The sequence below is a fragment of the Trypanosoma melophagium genome, assembly GCF_022059095.1.
Source record: "Trypanosoma melophagium isolate St. Kilda chromosome Unknown ctg1segment0, whole genome shotgun sequence".
NCBI classification, from domain to species: Eukaryota; Euglenozoa; class Kinetoplastea; order Trypanosomatida; family Trypanosomatidae; genus Trypanosoma; species Trypanosoma melophagium.
The window spans coordinates 1-18,050 of record NW_027125132.1 but is presented as its reverse complement, the minus strand read 5'-3'; the positions used below and the strand labels follow the sequence as shown (position 1 = coordinate 18,050).

Genomic DNA, 18,050 nt, shown 5'->3' with positions numbered 1-18,050 from the left:
GTTTTGTAAGGGAGAGGTTTGATTGCAGCGTCAAAGGGCATATTTGTCCATGCAAACCTATTCCTTCCGGATTCCAATTCGCAAAGTTGGGAGGGGACAAGTTAATTCCTAGTCGTGCGAATCGTTTATTTCCTACACTGGATCTAGTGAAAGAATAATATACTCTGTATGCAGTGTGATTGCTGGGAGCGACTTGCATTCAGTTTGTTTTATTATTATTATTATTATTATTATTATTATTATTATTATTATTATTATTATTATTATTATTATGGTTTCTGTTGTGATTTTTGTTTTCTCTCTTTTTCTTAACTCCTTTTGTGTATATGTTTATGTATCTAGAGAAACCGGAAAGGATGGTGAAGCCATTTGTCCCAAAGAGCGTTGTGAAGAAGCGCACGAAGAAGTTCACACGCCACAAGTGTGAGGCCTTCCCGCAGCTTAGCAGCAGCTGGCGCAAGCCAAGAGGTGAGGACTCGCCGGTCCGCCGCCGCTACAAGGGACAGAAGGCAATGCCCAACAAGGGTTATGGTAGCGACCGCCAGACAAAGTACATCACCCCATCGGGCTTCAAGAACTTCCCTGTAAACAATGTGCAGGACCTCTACATGCTGCTTATGCAGAACCGCAAGTACGCTGGTGTGATCTCCCACACTGTGGGCGCCAAGTTGCGCAAGGCTATTGTGCGCAAGGCCCATGAACTTGATGTGCGCCTGATCAACGGTAACGCCAAGCTTCGGAAGGTTCCCCAGTAGAAGAGAGGAACAAATAGGGCGGTGCTAAAAGGTACGGGTTTCTCGTTTTATTTCCCTCCTTTTTCTTTTTTTTTCGATTATTATTTCTTTTTTTTTTCCCTTTCATGCTTTGTTTCACTTCAATACCCTCATTTGCCCTGTTACTTGTCTAGTTTGAGATCTCCTGTCTTCTCGCTTGTGAGTTCTGTTCGCTGTTTTTCTTCTTTTCCATGTAGTTTTTTGGCTACAGCGATGGAGCAGTGCATTGCGCTTGCCGATTACGACGCCTTCGAGGCGGATGAGATCAGTTTCCGCCGTGGCGATGTAATTACGGTGACGGCGAAGGGCAGCACCTCCGGTTTCTGGGAGGGATATGTGACGGCGGCACCCGCACGGGGTCTTTTCCCCAACTGTCTTGTCTCATCGAACATGCGGCCGCGGCAGATGCCGACGTTCTGCGACCGGGCGCTCTGTTTGTACGACTACACGGCGGCGGATGCGGCGGAGTTGGGTTTTGCGCGGGGGGATGTGCTGCGGGTGGTGCGGCGGAGTGCGGCTGCCGGCTGGTGGTTTGGCGTCAACACAAACCGCCCAGAGGAGGAGCCGCGATTGCTGCCGAGTAATTTCGTCACGTGCAATATTGTCGTGGCCGCTTTTGCGTTTGGGGCGCGGCAGAAACACGAGTTGGGACTAAATGTCGGCGACGTCGTTCAGGTCCACCGGAAGTGGAACGACGGGTGGTGGGAGGGAACCCTGCGGGGACGACGCGGGATATTTCCAAGCAACTACACACTGCCAAACGTAGCAACCACAACTCCACCGTTTTTTTGCAACCACTGCAAAACGATATTTGCTGAAACCCCGTTATGCTGTGAAAGTTGTCAAAAAGAGGAGGAAATAACGCGTTCAATGATCGCAGCTCTGGATGAGTATGCCGCGGGGAAAACAACGGAATTGGATCTCTTTGCTTACGTAGATATTGAATCCGCTAGCAGGGATAAAAAGGGTTCAAGTACTGCTGATGAGGGGTTAGTGCGTCGTGTCGCAGGTATCATAGGGTAAACGTACGGTTTCAAATTTCTTCCTTTTTTTCTTCATATTCCCGTTTCAGTTTTTGTATCATTCTTCATTGTTTCTCCAAGTCGTACAATAAGGAGACAAAATGAAAAAAAAACGATAAGACTGTTTTTGCCTTTCGTGTGAAAACACAAAAGACAATGCGCCTGTAGCGCACACTTTCTTCCTCCTTTTCTCCCCATTACAAACTCTTTTTTTCTTTCTTTTCCTTATTTTTTATTTTTTCGTTCCGTATGACCGTAGGGAATACCTTGCCAGTTTTTTTTGTATTTGTTTTTACTTGCTTAAGTGCTGTATCTGACTTGGGTGAAGAACGACTCTTCAGAGACTAAGAGTACACTAAAAATGCCGTCAAAGAAGGAGCTTTCATCTTCGATACACCAGATGTCCCATGAGAAGCAAGTGGAACTTCTGTCAGAAGCTCTTCTGAGAGAGTACATGCATAAGCGAAAGTTTACAGAGACGTTACACGCTTTTGATGAGGAAAATCCTCGAGACAGTGATACCATTTCCTCACGTGCATTGATGTCAGACCTTATGGCACTGAAACCAGAGACACAACGTCTCCTTAAGGCTGATGGAGTGGAAACTATCATGGAAATGCTTTGCTATCTCCGTGTCAAGCGACGTTTAGAACTAGAAGAATTAAAACGACAAGCATCAGTTGAATCCCCTCCAACTCCGGAAAAGGCAAAGAAGAAGAGTAAGGATAAGAAAAGATCATCAACTAAACACTCATCTGAAGGTTCATCGCGTCACGAACGGTCAGAGTACGATAACTCCGGTAAAGAGAAGAAATGTGCTGCTTCTAGTAATAGAAGCAGCAACAGTGATACTAGTAGTGAAAGTGAAGTAATGAGTGATCGTGGATCTAGTGGGTCATTTGATGTTAAAAAGGAATCTTCAGTGGGGAGAGGACTGGCTCGATCAATAATGAAGTTACTTTGTGGGGAAAACGACATTCCCACATCTTTCCTTAAACAGGGTTTTGTTTTTGATGAAGACGTGGAGTACGGCCTTATTGAATGGGACCAAGGCCCTGAAGGAATTATAGCAGTAGTACAAGCCTATATTTGCTCCTTTTTTTTTAAAGGGGCATTCGTCGACATTAAGCGGCATCAGCAGCAATGTCTTCAGAGGGCCATTATGACACTCCTTTCAAGTGCTCAACCTGATCCATCTCGTGTTTGTCTGGTAAATGGATCAGTAGGAGTGAATGAAGCAAATAATGACTTGAGAAATTTAATCCTTTGGCGTGATTTTGTAACCCTGGAAGATGTTGAACAGAGGCTTCTCTCGGTTTTAGAGCATTGGATGGAACCTAAAGGGTCAGGTGTTTTTTGTTTCTTCCTCTCTGTGCTATTGTCTCGTGGCATCAAGAAGGTTGCCACAGCTATGGGTTCCGCAAATGGTCAATTGATCAATAACGAAGGTTATTGTTCCTCAGACGTGGCTAGGATTCTCTTGCATGGCGAAGAAGAAACAACTTCTTATGCGTTGCAAGAGTTGACTTTGGGTGCAAACGCAGTGGGAATGTCATGCGGTTATGTTTCTAGTGGTCCAGCTGATACAATCCTGGATGAGGTGGGCACAAAGACACCACGATACCCAGTCTGGGTAGTACACCACCAAGGCCGCTTTGCTGTTCTCTTTCTTAAGAGAGACACCCGTCGTCAGTTTGAGCAAAATGGGCGAATGGGGATGCCTGCGTTCTGTGATATATTTTTCTACGAACCGGGCCCACCGAGGCGAGAGGAGAGGTTCCTCTCCGTATCCTCCACTGCTCAATCTCATGCAATTGGTCACAGCAGTGATGGGAACTCTTCATTTCTCCAGGCTGCAGTCCGTAAAATTCCTTTGTGGAGCGATGGGGAAATCGACTGGAACGGTTTTAAGCCGGTCTTTTGAGCTTTTGTGAACTTTTTTTTATTTGATCTTTTTTTTTTAGTGTTTTCTGCTCATGTGGTTGCAATAGTTGTAGTGATGATGATGATGATTATGCCAGCGTTTGGGTACTTGTCATAAAATTGGAGTAGATAGTTGCACGTTTGCTCTCTTTTTGACATCTTTTGAAAGTTTATATTGTTGCATTAGCACCACCAACTAGAAGGAAAAAAAAGCGATTTGGAGTCAGAAGGGGGAAAAAAAGGAACAGTAGGGAAAAGAAAGGAAATAAGTAATAATAGGGAGGCAAGAAGAGAAAAAAAAAAGACAAAAAAAGCCAGGAAGAGAAAACACACAAGCATATGGAGAGAACGGATAACTCAACTGAGCACAGTTGCAGGGAGCCGTTTAAGGATAATATCCTTCCCTCTGTGAATGATGAATCGAAGCCAAGTAAATATGATCCTACCCTCAAATGGTGGACCTTTGATATACCAACCGCATTGTCTGTGGTTCAATTAGAAGATCCCACAATTGGTGTTGCTTCTTCTGATGTTCCGAGGCGTGCCAATGAATTGGGTGATAACAAAATTCCTATATCTGGTGGTCCAAGTGCTTTATGGATATTTTGCCGACAGTTTATGAACAGTATCACCGTTATATTGACAATTGTTATTGTAATCAGTGCAGTTTTTAAGGATTGGGCAGAGTTTGGTGTTGTACTATTCATTTTGCTCTTTAATGCCCTCTTGGGATTCTATCAAGAGTACGGGGCAGAAAAGTCGCTCCAAAGTCTTAAGGAAATGACAGCAGGTAGTGCAAAGGTTCTGCGTGATAGCGCTGTCGAAGTTATATTTATTGATGAGGTTGTCATAGGTGATGTTATTATTTTAGAACAAGGATCTTCCGTACCAGCTGATTGCCGGATTGTAGAGAACAGTGGATTAGAAGTGGATGAAGCACTTCTTACAGGTGAAGCAATGCCAGTGGTAAAACATACAAATGTTATTCCTGATCCTGAGAGCAAGTGTGCATTGGGTGACCGCAAGAATATGGTGTACCGTAATACACTGGTTACACAAGGACGCGGAAAAGCCGTTGTTGTGGCTGCTGGTCTTCACACAGAGATGGGAAAATTGGCTGAACGGCTCAGTGACGATGAAGGTACTGGAAAGACTCAACTGATGAAAACATTAGATTATATGATGTATTTTCTATTTGGTTGCTGTGTGGTTTTGGCTATTATTGTGTTCGCTACAAATAAATTTATATATCACCCAACTACCTTATCTTATGCAACAGCAGTCGCCATCGCCATTTTACCCGAGTCACTTGTTGCTGTGATTACAGTTTCAATGACGGTTTCTGTAAAGAGAATGGCTAAGCAAAAATGCATTGTGCGCAAATTGTCCGTATTGGAAGTCCTTGGTAACGTGACAGATATTTGTTCTGATAAAACCGGAACACTAACAGAAAACAAGATGGTAGTTCAAAAGGCAGTTATCGGCATCAGTGATGAAGTCGTCGTGACAGGAGCTCCATATGATCGACATGGTTTTTTCGTACGAGAGAGTAATACCGAGGAACAAATAAATATAAAGGAGACATATAATAAAAACAAGATCCTTTATGAATTTATGCGATGTGCTGCACTTTGCAGTAGTACTTCTCTTCATGTTGATGAAAATGATGCAGATCGTCTTGTAGGGAGTGGGAACCCAACAGAATTGGCTATTCAAGTGATGACATGGAAAGCTGAACTTCACCGTGATAAGCTTGAAGAAGAGGGATGGGAGTGTATTGTAGAGTATCCATTTGACTCAAAAATTAAACGTATGTCTACCGGATGGTATAACAAAGGGAGTAACGAGTTATACCTTTGTACAAAAGGTGCGCCGGAGCGTGTGCTTGACCTTTGCACGTCCAAGTTATCTGAATCTGGGAGTATTGACACTCTAAGCGATGATGACCGTCAGAAAGTGGAAGAACATGTTAAGGAATTGGCGTCTCAGGGTCTTCGTACGATATGCTTTTCAATGAGACCTTGTACTATAGAAGAATTTCCTATTCCAGAAGATGAAACATTTCTTATGACATACGTTCGTGAGATTATCGAACAAGACTTGGTTTTTCTTGGCCTTGTTGGGATCTATGACCCTCCGAGACCAGAATCACAACCTTCTGTGGTTGCCTGTCAGCATGCTGGTATTGTGGTACGTATGTTAACTGGTGACCACGCTTCAACAGCGGGAAGTATTGCTGTAATGCTTAATATAATTGGCAAACGTGACATTAATAATCCTTTGAAGCTCCAAAATGGGCCTGATTTTGACAGAGTGGATATGGAGACGATTGCTCAATGGGAAGATCTCCCACTGGTTGTTGGTCGTTGCTCACCAGAATCCAAGGTAAAGATGATTGATAGTCTTCATAAACGTAAACGTGTTGTGGCAATGACAGGAGATGGTTTTAATGATTCACCAAGTATTAAAATTGCTGATGTTGGTTGTGCGATGGGATCGGGTACCGATGTCACAAAAGGTGTTGCTGACCTTATTATTACAGACGATAACTTTGCTACAATTGTAAAGGCAGTGGCTGAAGGGAGACGCATTTCACAAAATATAAGAAAATTTGTGGTCCATCTGCTTTCAAGTAACGTTGCCGAAGCTATTGCACTTATTTGCGGTCTTCCAATACGTTATATGGAGGCTCCTTTGTTTGTATTATCACCTATTGAAATTCTGTGGTTAAACATGTTTACCTCTGGCCCACCTGCTACTGGTCTTTCTCTAGATGCTGCCAGCGCAGATGTGCTCCTTCTGCCTCCCAATACCGCTGGTTTATTTACAGTTGAGCTTGTTGCTGATACTTTGGTATATGGATTCTGGCTTGGGGCCTCCGCTTTATGCGGGTTTGTTTTTATTTTATACGGTATTGATCATGGACCATCTGGTACTGATTGTAATTCACACAATGGCGTTGGCTGTGAGAAAATCTGGCAAGCACGTGCGACTGCATTTGGGGTACTTTACTTTGGGCTATTAGTTCATTCCTACACAGTAAGACATCCTCGACGATCTATTTTCACGATGAAGTGGTTCGATAATCGCTGGATTTATGGCTCAGTCGCTGTTGCAGGTATCCTATTCGTTCCCATTGTATATATTAACCCCATCGCCCATGGTCTCTTCGTGCACCACATGCTCACCTGGCATTGGGGAGTTCTTGTGGTTCTTTTGATATTCTTCCTATTCTGTTGTGAGATGTACAAAATACTGAAGAATTGCTGCTTCCCGCTTAAACGCGTCTCTGTGGCTCAAGACGAGGACATAGAGGAGGAGTACAGACGATTTGCTGTTACAGAACACGATACAAGAGACGTTGTGAGCATTGCCCAGGAAGATCTGCGCATGTCGTTCGCATCATATGCTGGCAGCATAGCTAGCGCTGGAACACACAGAAACCGAAAGTTCTTTGGTAAGAAGAAAAATTAGGGGATCATCATTTAACTATTTTAGCTGATTTTTATTTCGAAATTGGTGGATATACCGATATCTTTCAATCTCTATATGTTTCTGTGTTTGTTTGTAGAAGGAAGAGGGAGAGGGGAGAAAAAAAAGAGAAAGTGCATCATCATCATCATTAAAGGTATTGAGAGCGTAACGGTTCTTGGGAAGTTTTTTGGTTTCGTCTTGGTTTTTTTCTCTCTTTTGTTCATTGTGTAAAAAAAAAAAAAGGCATTCTCCACATGTTGAGGCAAGGGAGGGAATAATAATGAACCATATAAAGGTGGGAAGCAGCCTAAGAGTAAAAAAAGAAATAAATCCGAGAATAATAAGCAAAGAATACAATATATATATATATATATATATAATATGATATGTGCAATAAAGGGCAATGATAAGTTTCTTGTTTTGTGTTTTTTTTTGTGTATCTGTGTGTGTGTTTGTGAGCGATACCGATAAGAAGCTTTCTGCTTCTTCAGCGGAGAACGGGAATTTTTTAAAAATGGCTCAGGTGTTGTTGTTGAAGTGTTTTCAGTGTACACTAGATATATGTGCCCATTACGTAGGTCAATATTTATTTTTTTTCCTTTCTTTCGTTCTTTCTTTCTCTCTTTCTCCCTTTCTCTCTTTCCCACACTTACAAAAAGAAAAAAAACCTTTTTTCCTATTTTCATCCCTGTAAGAGCATAAGTCTCTAGTTTTGGTGATATATTGTTTATTATTATTATTATTATTATTATTATTATTATTATTATTATTATTATTATTATTATTATTATTTCCCTTTGCAACTACAGAATATTACAAATCAAATGGAAGGAAACAAGAAGGTGGCTGTTGCTGTTCGTGTTCGCCCCGTATTGCGAGAAGGTGTGAGCCACACGCATGTACAGGAAAAGTTTGAGCTTGAGGCTGTTCACCGAATGGGGGACACAACACTGAAAGTGGAGCTTCAACGACCGGGGGAACCCACACGAAGCAGCATGTTCACTTTTGACCACATCTTTGATCAGGAAAGCACCCAGTTGGAAGTGTACGAAGAGGCCGTGGTTGATCTCGTTGACGCGACTCTATCAGGTGCGAATGCAACCATTTTGGCCTATGGGCAGACAGGATCCGGAAAAACATTTAGTGTACTCGGAGATGTCAAGCCAAATCCACTTGAAAACGATCTTCTTACCCATAACAGTGGGTTATTTTTACGTGTATTAGGCGATTTGACAGAATACAGGATGAGACAAGCTAAGAAAGGTTTTCATGTTGTGATTGGTCTTAGCTGTGTTGAAATATATAATGAACATATCCGTGATCTCTTCGGAGGTACACCAGGTACACCACCACCTCCCTTAAAAGCTGTCATGATTGGAGAAGAAGTACTTCTTCCCTCTCTTATTATCAAGGAAATGACATCTCTGCAAGCGGTTTTTAATGAAATACAACTTGCTATATCTCGACGTAAAAGTCGTTCTACTGACTATAACGCAACATCAAGTCGAAGTCACTGTCTTTTTCTTATTGATATTCTTCAGCAAGCAGATACTGCACCTCCACCGTCCTTATCATTACTGGAAACAAAGAAGGGAGGAAAGGAGAAGGAGGGTAAGCGTGTTGTATGTGATGGCAGCAAACCAGGTGAAATGCCATTTGATGGTATGGTCTACCGTGTCCCTGGTCAACAGGAACCTGTTTATTCAAGCAAAATACTACTGGCAGATCTCGCTGGTAGTGAAAAGATTGCTAAAAGTGGTGTATCTGGTGAGGGATTAGCAGAAGCAACATCCATTAACAGCAGTTTAACGGCTCTGGGTAATGTTGTCCACAGTCTTCATGAAGGTAGTTATGTAAGTTATCGTACTTCGAATCTTACTCGACTTCTTAAGCCTACTTTCAGTCATCCAAACTCGCGTGTTCTATTGCTGGCGCAGGTTTCACCGACTCAGTTGACTTTTGATGAGACAGTCAGCACTCTTCATTTCGCCAATAAAGTAAAAGCAATGAAAGTAACAACAACTACAGGTGCTGAAGCAGAAAAGCTCTTATTTGATTATCTTGAGACGGAGAAAACGTATGACTCACTTCTTGCAGATCTTCACATTTTCGCCGTTGATTCCGAGTCCAAGAGTGCTGTAATTCGGAGAAATTGTCCACAAAATGGGGGATTATTTTATACTACAGCGGAAAAGGCTAAAAGTAAGCTTAACATGAAGGAAAGGCGCTCTACCGTTGAGGAATTTGGCGCCCTGCGTTTCGCGTCTGAAGAACGCAATGCGTCAATAAAAGAAAAACAACGGGTAGAGGCTGAGAAGGAAAATAACTTTAAGAAAATGATTCGTGAAGAGACAGAGAATAGGGTAACAGAGCACCGTAGCCTTATGAATGAGACAACAGAAGGGATTGAAAAGGAAAATGCACTCGCTCACCGTATTTGGGCTCAAGATATTCAAGTTGCGTCTTCCGCAGGTGCTTCTGTGATTCAACAGGAGGAGGCAACTGCATACGCTGCCTTGATTGCCCAATTTGCAAAAGGACAAATTCAGTTGTGCAGGAAACATATTGAGGGAAGTGACCGTAAACAGGAAGAAATCAGCAGGGAACTTAACTCACAGCGTCTCGGTACCGCTGAATTACCAGAATTTGCGGAGGATAATTTGAAGTATGCCCTTTCCTGCTGGGGTCACTCCACGGCGAAGAAGTTCTTCGCAAGATGTATGGAACTTCGGGAAATACAAATTCAAGTGACATCAATTCAGAGGGGTTGTCTCTCCCTGGAACGTTGGAGAGCGCAGAATGAGGCGGCACTGCAGGCAAAACGAAATCAAACTGAAGAAGTAGCATAGTAATGATAGGAGTAGAAAGAATGGAGTGGGAATTATGTGATGTGAAAACCGCAAGCATTATATTCCCATTTTTGTTTTCCATTTGAATTTGACTGTTAGACCAATCCAAGTATGTTTCCCCCCTCTTTCCTTTCTTTTTTTTTATGTTTCTGTCTGTTTCTGTTTCATTGTTTTTCTTTTTTCTTTTTTTTTGGTCTTGAGAATCTTTGCTCCTCCTTTCGGAAAGGGGAAAAAGGGAGAAAGATAGATAGACATGGGCAGAGAGGAGAAGGGGGATTTTTTTTTGTAGTGGGAGTTTGGTCCGGGTAGTGGGCCCCAAGTCATTCTTAAAAGGGGGAGGGGGGGGATACTGTTGCCCTCATTCCGTTTTTCATATATTGTTGTCTTCTCCTTTGGAGGCAGGTAGAGCGTTTTTTTTATTTTCTTTTCTGGAGGCGCAAAAAGAAAAAAAAACCCTGTGAAGATTCGTGAGGGTGGTTGGAGGAATCGGATAGCACAGGTTTTGTGAGAGGGGTTTTTGAATTGACGTGCAAGTCCCGCCGTACATCTTTTCTTTGCTGAGAACATCAGTTGGTTTTTTATTCTGTTTCCCTTGTCTTTCATTACCGTTTTTTTTCTTTCATTTTTACTTCTGCTTTTCGTTGTAGGGAAAGGACTTCAATGCAAGTTTACCTGAGGACGCTGTGTACGCTTTATTAACTGCGCAGAATGCTGTAGACAAGTGAATATCATTGTACTGGCTTCTTTTTTTCCGTTGTAGTTATTTTTGAAAGCCTTAAAGAATGCCTTTTGGAATATCACTATACCCTCCTGACTCTTTTACTGAGCTTGTTACTCTCTCGCAACTTCCAGCAGTGCTGAGTGTGGAAGTTTCCACTTTCTCCTTTGCCCGTTTAGGGGTTTAGGCTCACTACGAACGTTAGATGAAAAAAAAAAAAAAAACGTACTCGCAAGAATGGAAGAAATGAGGAAGGGGAGCTTTACCCTCATTAAGAACTGTACAATGCTTGGCGGTTTTTTTATAGGTGTAGTGTATGCGTTCAGAAACATATATACAAGCGCAAATATCTCCCGTTTTAGGCCTTTTTTTTTTCAGTGTAAGTCTGGTGCCGCTGCTTTTTGTTATTCCTCTTAACAAAAATGTACGTTGGCATCCCTCCCCTTTTTACTCATTCTCTCTATATGAGTGGAAATACTGTCGTATTTTGTCCTTTCCCCCTTCTACTTCGGGATATGCTTTTTTAGCCGATGTGAGCATTTCTATTGAAAACTCATGCGGATGATTGGTTCTGCAAACATCTGTGTATGTTCTCAATATTCGTACCATAAGGGGACAGACATTGGATAACGCACATGATTGTATGCTATATGAGGAACTTTAATTTTTGCCTCACAATTTTTTTTCCAACGGTGTTGGGGTTATGTACCTTTTTATTTTTATTTTGTCACTTTTTCATTTTTTTTCTTTTTGTGAATTTACGTAGATGCGCAAAAGTAAAAATGTTTGCAATTTGCGATGTGTTTTTATCCTCCCTTTTCCCTTCCCCTTCCGCCCCTCTTGGTCTTTTTCTTTGCACTTGAGGCATTTCGCCTTTCTTTGGCTTTCCTGGCAATTGTGTGCACGTTCCATTAAGGATTTGGTCCAGTTTGCAAAAAGGAAGGGAAAAGACAAAAAAACAAACAAACAAAAAGTAGTCGTTAATATTACAAAAGATTCCTGACGACCTCCATATTGTTCATACTCCCAAACGAAGAGGTATATATTTTTTAAAGAAATAATGCGCTCAACCGTGCCAAAAGACTCGGATGAGGCAAAGGCCCTTGTTGCCTCTCTACGACAGCTTGCGGATAATAAGGTTTGCTTTGATTGCCCGCAGAAAAATCCAAGTTGGTGCAGTGCTACGTATGGTATTTTCTTATGTATGGATTGCTCTGGGCGGCACCGTGGCTTGGGTGTTCATCTCTCCTTTGTGCGCTCCGCCGATCTCGACAGCTGGACTCCCGAGGAGGCGCTTCGCATGACACTCGGCGGTAATGCGGCAGCCCGGCAGTTCTTCAAAGAACACGGCTGTGATGATCCCAAGACACGCTACACCTTCCCCGCCGCACAGATGTACCGAAAACGGCTTGACCGACTTGTATTGGAACGTGTGAAAGGAACTAGAGAGGAGAAGTCCTCTGAGAATGAACGTGTGGTGGCAACGGGGGTGCCCCCCGAAGCAGAAAAGGAGCCTGAGGTCGCGAGTGTCAGTAGCCCGGTGGCGCAGCCTTCCGTTATCAATCTACCATCTAAGACGGGAAAGAAACTTGGTACAGCCAAGAAGAAGGGATTTGGCGGGGCACAAAAAGTGGAAGAGGGGGCTATCAAGGAGACTTCAAATCCGGTTCCAGAGACCCTGCTTCACGATGATGTGAATTCGGAAGGAGTGCGTAGGCCGGAGACAGACCCTGTCAGTGGAGCAACTCCCTCCGTGAGTCCAAGGGATCGTTTCCGTGGGCTGGGGAACCCCGCTTTCCAGACGGAAAAACTGGATGTTACTGCTTCTGCGAACAACGGACCCGACTTCTCTGGTGTGGGATCGCAGTCGTATCAGCCGCAGCAAGTGAGTCGCTCAGATGCTGGTGGTAGTAGTGGGGCTGGGTACAGCAGTAGTTTTCAAGAGACCTTGTGGCAGGTGTCTGAAGCTTGGGATTCCTTGAAAGAATCAGCCAATCGATCCCGTGAACAGTGGGGAAACAAAGTCAAGGAGTTCTTGGATGATCTTTGATCCTGAACATAAGCGCAAGAAATCACTGGAAAAAAGATTGGAGAAAAAAAACGAAACAAAGAAAAAAACAAACTCTTCTTAAGGCATTTTTTTTTCATATGTGCTCACTTTCAGTCTCTAGACCTGTTGTTCTGTTTCTCCCGGTTTTGTCTTTTTTTTTCGTTTTATCCTTGGGATTTGGTTCGATTTAGGAAAAATTTCTCTTATCATCGAATTTTTTCCTTTTCTCTTCTGGCTTATTTTTTATTTTTGTTTTTTTTTGATTTCGCGTACTCAGTATAAGATGCAGGGCGTCAAAACAATAGTGAATTGCTTTGGCAGCCCCTTTTCTGCAGTTATAAAGTTTCAGAAGCAGTTTGTTGATGATGTAATTATTAACGTCAAGAAGAGGAGTGAAGAGTTAGACCGTTACAATCACGAACGACGAAACCGGAAGGTACGACTGTATCTTGATCACCTGGAGGAGGAGTATCTCTGTTGTGTGTGTGGGAAACCTGGTGTAGATCGGGATTCAGATGACGCGGTACCAAATGAGTTCAGCATTATTCACATGCCAAGCAAGGAGAGGATCGAGCAGGCTATTAGTTCCTATGGTCAGTCGAGTGGAAATGGTGAACATACCGAGTTAGAGAATTTTCAGGCACTGGAGCCACAAGTGCATGCACTTCTAGGTGTTCTCTCATCATCTACGGAAAACGATACACGCAAAATGGTAGCAAAAGTTCAACACGCTATTCTAAACCAGGAAGCGGCAGAGAAGCAGAAGGGGAAGAAGTCATCTCACAGAGATAAGGGATTGATGAAGATGGAGGAGGCAGATATCGATATGTTCGAGGAGTTTTTCAAACGTCCTGTTCACGGATACCTTTGTCTGGAGTGTCACACTTCAGCGAAAAAAAGACTTGATGCACTTACGAGTCAAATTCAAAGTATTCTCTTTAGAGGAAAGACTCAATTTCTTCGTAACAGCGCTACCAATGGCAGTTGTATTACTACTACTACTACTACTACTACTACTACTACTACTACTACTAGCAATACTAGTGGTGGCGCTGTAGCTGCAATGAGAAGAGAAGGGCTGGAGACAACATCATCGAAAATACCTCCTGCCGCAAAGCAGTCCAGATTAGTTTCAAGTGTAAAAGACCACGATGTTGCCTTTCTCCCCGATGCAGCAATATTGTGCCTCAGAGCAAATGTCCGATGCGCCGTGTGTAAACGGCGACAGGCTTGTTTCTTTATTCGACAAAGTGTTGCTTTTATTTGTCAGTTTTGCTGCGCGAGGGACCATTTTTATCGAGAAAACGCTGTCTGCATCAATGATGAACTCATGCCAAGAGAGACAGCACACTTACTTAGAACATTGGCATACCATTACGAACGCACGAAAAGTGAAGACAGGGTTAAACCATTCCCCAAGAGCAATGAGGAGAGACGTGTCGATTTATTTCTCGAGTACAATACTTTTGACCTGCTTGCAGCGATACCACCGCCGTATGTGAGCATAGACGTGGAGCCAATACTCCCCTACCCCTCCTCATCCTTGGACCGACGAAGTGTTGCAGGGAACACCTCCATTTCTCTCTTCAAAGGAAAAAAGTTTTCTTTGCATTTCGGTGAATCCGATATCTTGTGATTGAACTCTACACTCACAAAACAGATACTGGCATATTCAGGTAAATTTGTATCCCACGCAGAATGCAACGGTTCTGTTCAGAGAATCAAGATATATTGATGAATACAGTGAAAGAAAATAAACCACAGTGTAACCACGCTGTGGTTGGGCGTTTGAGTTTTTTTTTTTTTTGCTGCCCTCTAGGGCGTCGATAGGTAGACAAGAAGAAAGAAAAAGGGATGGAGTTTGGTTTCACACCACGCTGTTTTGATTTCGCCTTACTGAGACGGAAGACACCGAATTCTGGAAAAGGTAATTTGATTTTGTTTGTAGCTGCACTCCCAGTTATAAATGCTCCCGTACTACACTTTGATTGCTTGATGCCGCAACCAATCCTCCACCCTCTTTTGGTTTGCTTGGATATATCTTGATATCACTGTCTGTGTGCGTCTGCGCATATGTCCTGTCAATGTCGAGCGGGGAATGGATCGTTTCTCTGCCTTTTTATCTAATTGTGAACAACACTGGGTACTGTTTACTTGCCCCAAACACTGTCTATGAACGTTGAATCGGGATTCCAGACGTTGTGATCTCATCTAATAATGTAATTTAAAAGTCATTGAGAAACGGAAGAATAGACACGCGTACACGAAATGAGTAACCTGCGAAACGTGGGGGATGAAATCGCGACCATCACGAATGATGGTTCATACAAAGACTGTGATTTTTTCTTCTTTTCTGCGGTGTTCATTTCAAACCCTTCCACCATTTTTTTTTTGCCTCCACAGAATAGCCTCAAGCAATCCACCACCAAGAAGTAATCAAACAAACCAAGCAGCATGATGGAGCTGGTGAACACAGGAAGAGTACAATCAATTCAGCTGCAGTCTTGTGACGTGCAAGAAGCGTACTACGTGCGTAACGACACACACAACGTGATGCCCTCTGAGCATTCTGGGGCATCCGGAACACGGCATCGATGGGTGAGTGAGAAGAATAGAACGACATCACTGTTGCATCAAAGGCTGTCGTTGCAACGGGTGCTGCATGTCCTTGTGGTGTTATGGCTACTGTTTGGGTCAAACCCATTTCTCTGCTATGCCGAAGCTGCTGACACAAATGGTATTTTAACAACCATTACCAGTTGCTTTCCTAGTGTGGTGATCTACCCCAGTCAAACAACATACTACTGTGAGGTGGATAATGTCAGTTCTCTGAGTAACTTGACTCTGACAGCTGGGTATTACTTCAATGGTGGACTTATTTCTGGATGGCCAGCTTCTCTTGTGGATGGAACAAATCTCATTGCATTTGTGCCTGATCGCGGAGCTGTTCCAGGGAGTATGAGTCTTGTCATTTTGGACAATGGTCAATTTGGGGGTGCTGTTCCAATATCTAATAAATTCACCATGAGATTTTTGAGGTCTGTGGATACAGCAGCATCATTTGCTGCCAACAGTGCCTATTATGGGTTGAAGGCCATGTTGGAGACAAACTTCCCAAATACCAATGACATTCAGAACTACCTGCTGGTTCCCCCTCAGTCAGACTGTGAGGACATTGCAACACACTGTACTGCTGCTGCTGGGTGCTACGATTTGACGACTCCTATATCCCTTCCTTTGCGTGGGCACTACTCACTGTGCGTAACAGCGAGTGGATGGCGAGGCCACTACCTGCCGTGGGGTGCGGTTCCCCTCGAGGTGAATGTGCTGGTGTTGACCACACTGTATATGAACACTGTTGGGGGCAACAAAATTTTGTTTCAGGATGCAATGACGGGTTCGAATGTGACTGGAATGAAGAATGTGTTTCTGGTGAAGTGCCCATACAGTGGGTGCCCGCGCGTGAAGGTAAACAGTGGTGATCAGGTGGTGAGTGTTGATGTGTGCACTGGGTCCGCTAACAGTGATCGTGTATACTTGTCTGCTGAGGGTGGTCCTTTCTCTGCAACAGCTGGTGACTATGCCGCCTGCACGGATTTCGGCACAGATGTTGGTATTTCCCCCGCTGCTGTTCCAGTAAGAGTACTGCAGGATCCCTTTGTTTTCAATGTCACTGTGAACGCAAACACGTTGGCGACGATTGGTGTGCAGGGGGGTGACATTTTATGGAGGCAGGAACCATATGAAGTGTGTGCGGTGTTGTCTAATATACCGTGTGAGTCTGTGCGTACTGCTCAAGATTCTGTGTGTGTGGAGAGCGTGTTCCCGGGTTCCCCATCTGTTGATATTGATACCTCGAGTCTCTACAATAGGTATGGATTGGGTGCTGACAATGTGACCTTCTGCTTTGTTGCATCTACTAAGACACTTAACGGTCGCCGTTATGTTTGGTCGCGTGATGTGAGGAAACCCTTTCTGCACGACGGTGACTCAGCGGTGATCCCAAGGTCCAAGAAATGGTCTGTTGGTGCCATTATTGGTATTGTTTTTGGGGTTCTGGGTTTTCTTGTTATTGTGACTCTCATTCTGTTATATCTGCTGTGGTGGCGACCCAAAAAAACGGAGAGAAAAGGCTCAGGAAGACACTGCAGAGTCTCAGTCCACAAGTAAAACAACCGTAGAGAAGATTACTGCGAATTCTCACATAAATTCTATTTTTTCATGTGTTATTCTTGTTGCTGAGTAGACCTATCAGTAACTTTGATGTCTACTCTGTTACTCTGGTTTCTTCTCTCATTTTACTCTTGGTATTTCTGTTGTACCATTGGTAGCTTTTGTGGTGGTGGTGGTGGTTTCTAATAGCATTCTTATTAATGTACACATGGACACTGTTTCCTCATTAACACTTTCGCCTTTTATTTCCTTTCATGTCTCTGCACTTTTGTGGTTCTAAGAACAAAGCAACATACAGACAGACACACAATTTTACACACGTACGTTCATTCACGCAATTGTATAATGGAGAGGTACTTTATGTGTCACCTGTTGTACCCCGTACTGCTGTTGCTGGTGCTGCTTTTCTGCTGTGTGGGCACATCCTTTGCCGCTGTTGTGCATCACTTACCACAGAAAGGAGAGAGTGCTTGGCATGCGTACACTGTCGCAAACACTGAAAAGAGTGGAGAAAACTGGAAGCCCATCCGCATTAAAGTATCTGCAGAGGACGTGGATGCTGCGTTGAGCAGATGCAAAGGAAGGTGGGTATGGGCCAGATGGCGTGGGACGCCGTCCAGGGACAAAGAGAATGAGGGTCTTTGCGGTAATACGACTGGGATAACAGATGCAAAGAAGGACCTTTTACTGAACACACTCCTACCCGCCGCGATAAAATTGCACACAGATCGTCTCAGAATTGAACGGAAAAGGGGTGAAGTTGGCGTCTCTGCAAGCACGATAAGTTCAGTGACGAGTGAATGCAATGACAGAATTGCCAAGTTGCGCAAAAAAAAAAAAGATTTCCCAAAGGCTGATTTCGTGCTTTTTGTGGGTCTTGCCACATCTCGAACACCAACAAGAGTGTGTTCTGAAGAAGAAAACAAACGACCAACGTCTGCCCTGATCAAATTCGTGCCAAAAGACATTGTGGAAACGAGGCATTTTGTTCGTACAGCAGCACATGAAATAGCACATGGACTTGGGTTTCTATGGAATCGTATGGGGTCTCTTAAAATGATTAGGTAT

The 18,050-nt window shown here is 43.5% G+C and overlaps 8 protein-coding genes across 8 annotated transcripts; all 8 read left to right on the top strand.

The window, feature by feature from the left end:
- Nucleotides 1-356: 356 nt before the first annotated feature.
- On the top strand, nucleotides 357-755 carry LSM04_002091 (Ribosomal protein L32e; the record flags this gene model as incomplete). Its single annotated transcript, XM_067335123.1, has 1 exon — nucleotides 357-755. One exon carries the CDS (start codon nucleotides 357-359, stop codon nucleotides 753-755), a length of 399 nt encoding a protein of 132 aa, XP_067195035.1.
- Nucleotides 756-986: 231 nt separating this feature from the next.
- Nucleotides 987-1,796, top strand: LSM04_002228 (SH3 domain; the record flags this gene model as incomplete). Its single annotated transcript, XM_067335122.1, has 1 exon — nucleotides 987-1,796. One exon carries the CDS (start codon nucleotides 987-989, stop codon nucleotides 1,794-1,796), a length of 810 nt encoding a protein of 269 aa, XP_067195043.1.
- Nucleotides 1,797-2,156: 360 nt separating this feature from the next.
- LSM04_005751 (protein of unknown function DUF4205) lies at nucleotides 2,157-3,719 on the top strand (the record flags this gene model as incomplete). The annotated part of the gene is made up of 1 exon (XM_067335121.1): nucleotides 2,157-3,719. The coding sequence occupies one exon, from the start codon at nucleotides 2,157-2,159 to the stop codon at nucleotides 3,717-3,719; it is 1,563 nt and encodes a 520-aa protein (XP_067195246.1).
- A 338-nt stretch (nucleotides 3,720-4,057) lies between these two features.
- On the top strand, nucleotides 4,058-7,192 carry LSM04_009509 (uncharacterized protein; the record flags this gene model as incomplete). The annotated part of the gene is made up of 1 exon (XM_067335119.1): nucleotides 4,058-7,192. One exon carries the CDS (start codon nucleotides 4,058-4,060, stop codon nucleotides 7,190-7,192), a length of 3,135 nt encoding a protein of 1,044 aa, XP_067195485.1.
- An 824-nt stretch (nucleotides 7,193-8,016) lies between these two features.
- On the top strand, nucleotides 8,017-10,041 carry LSM04_004875 (Kinesin motor domain; the record flags this gene model as incomplete). Its single annotated transcript, XM_067335118.1, has 1 exon — nucleotides 8,017-10,041. The coding sequence occupies one exon, from the start codon at nucleotides 8,017-8,019 to the stop codon at nucleotides 10,039-10,041; it is 2,025 nt and encodes a 674-aa protein (XP_067195193.1).
- A 1,778-nt stretch (nucleotides 10,042-11,819) lies between these two features.
- On the top strand, nucleotides 11,820-12,809 carry LSM04_003747 (Arf GTPase activating protein; the record flags this gene model as incomplete). The annotated part of the gene is made up of 1 exon (XM_067335117.1): nucleotides 11,820-12,809. The coding sequence occupies one exon, from the start codon at nucleotides 11,820-11,822 to the stop codon at nucleotides 12,807-12,809; it is 990 nt and encodes a 329-aa protein (XP_067195132.1).
- Nucleotides 12,810-13,092: 283 nt separating this feature from the next.
- On the top strand, nucleotides 13,093-14,445 carry LSM04_003046 (uncharacterized protein; the record flags this gene model as incomplete). Its single annotated transcript, XM_067335116.1, has 1 exon — nucleotides 13,093-14,445. One exon carries the CDS (start codon nucleotides 13,093-13,095, stop codon nucleotides 14,443-14,445), a length of 1,353 nt encoding a protein of 450 aa, XP_067195088.1.
- Nucleotides 14,446-15,266: 821 nt separating this feature from the next.
- On the top strand, nucleotides 15,267-16,979 carry LSM04_005164 (uncharacterized protein; the record flags this gene model as incomplete). Its single annotated transcript, XM_067335115.1, has 1 exon — nucleotides 15,267-16,979. One exon carries the CDS (start codon nucleotides 15,267-15,269, stop codon nucleotides 16,977-16,979), a length of 1,713 nt encoding a protein of 570 aa, XP_067195205.1.
- Between the last annotated feature and the right edge of the window lie 1,071 nt (nucleotides 16,980-18,050).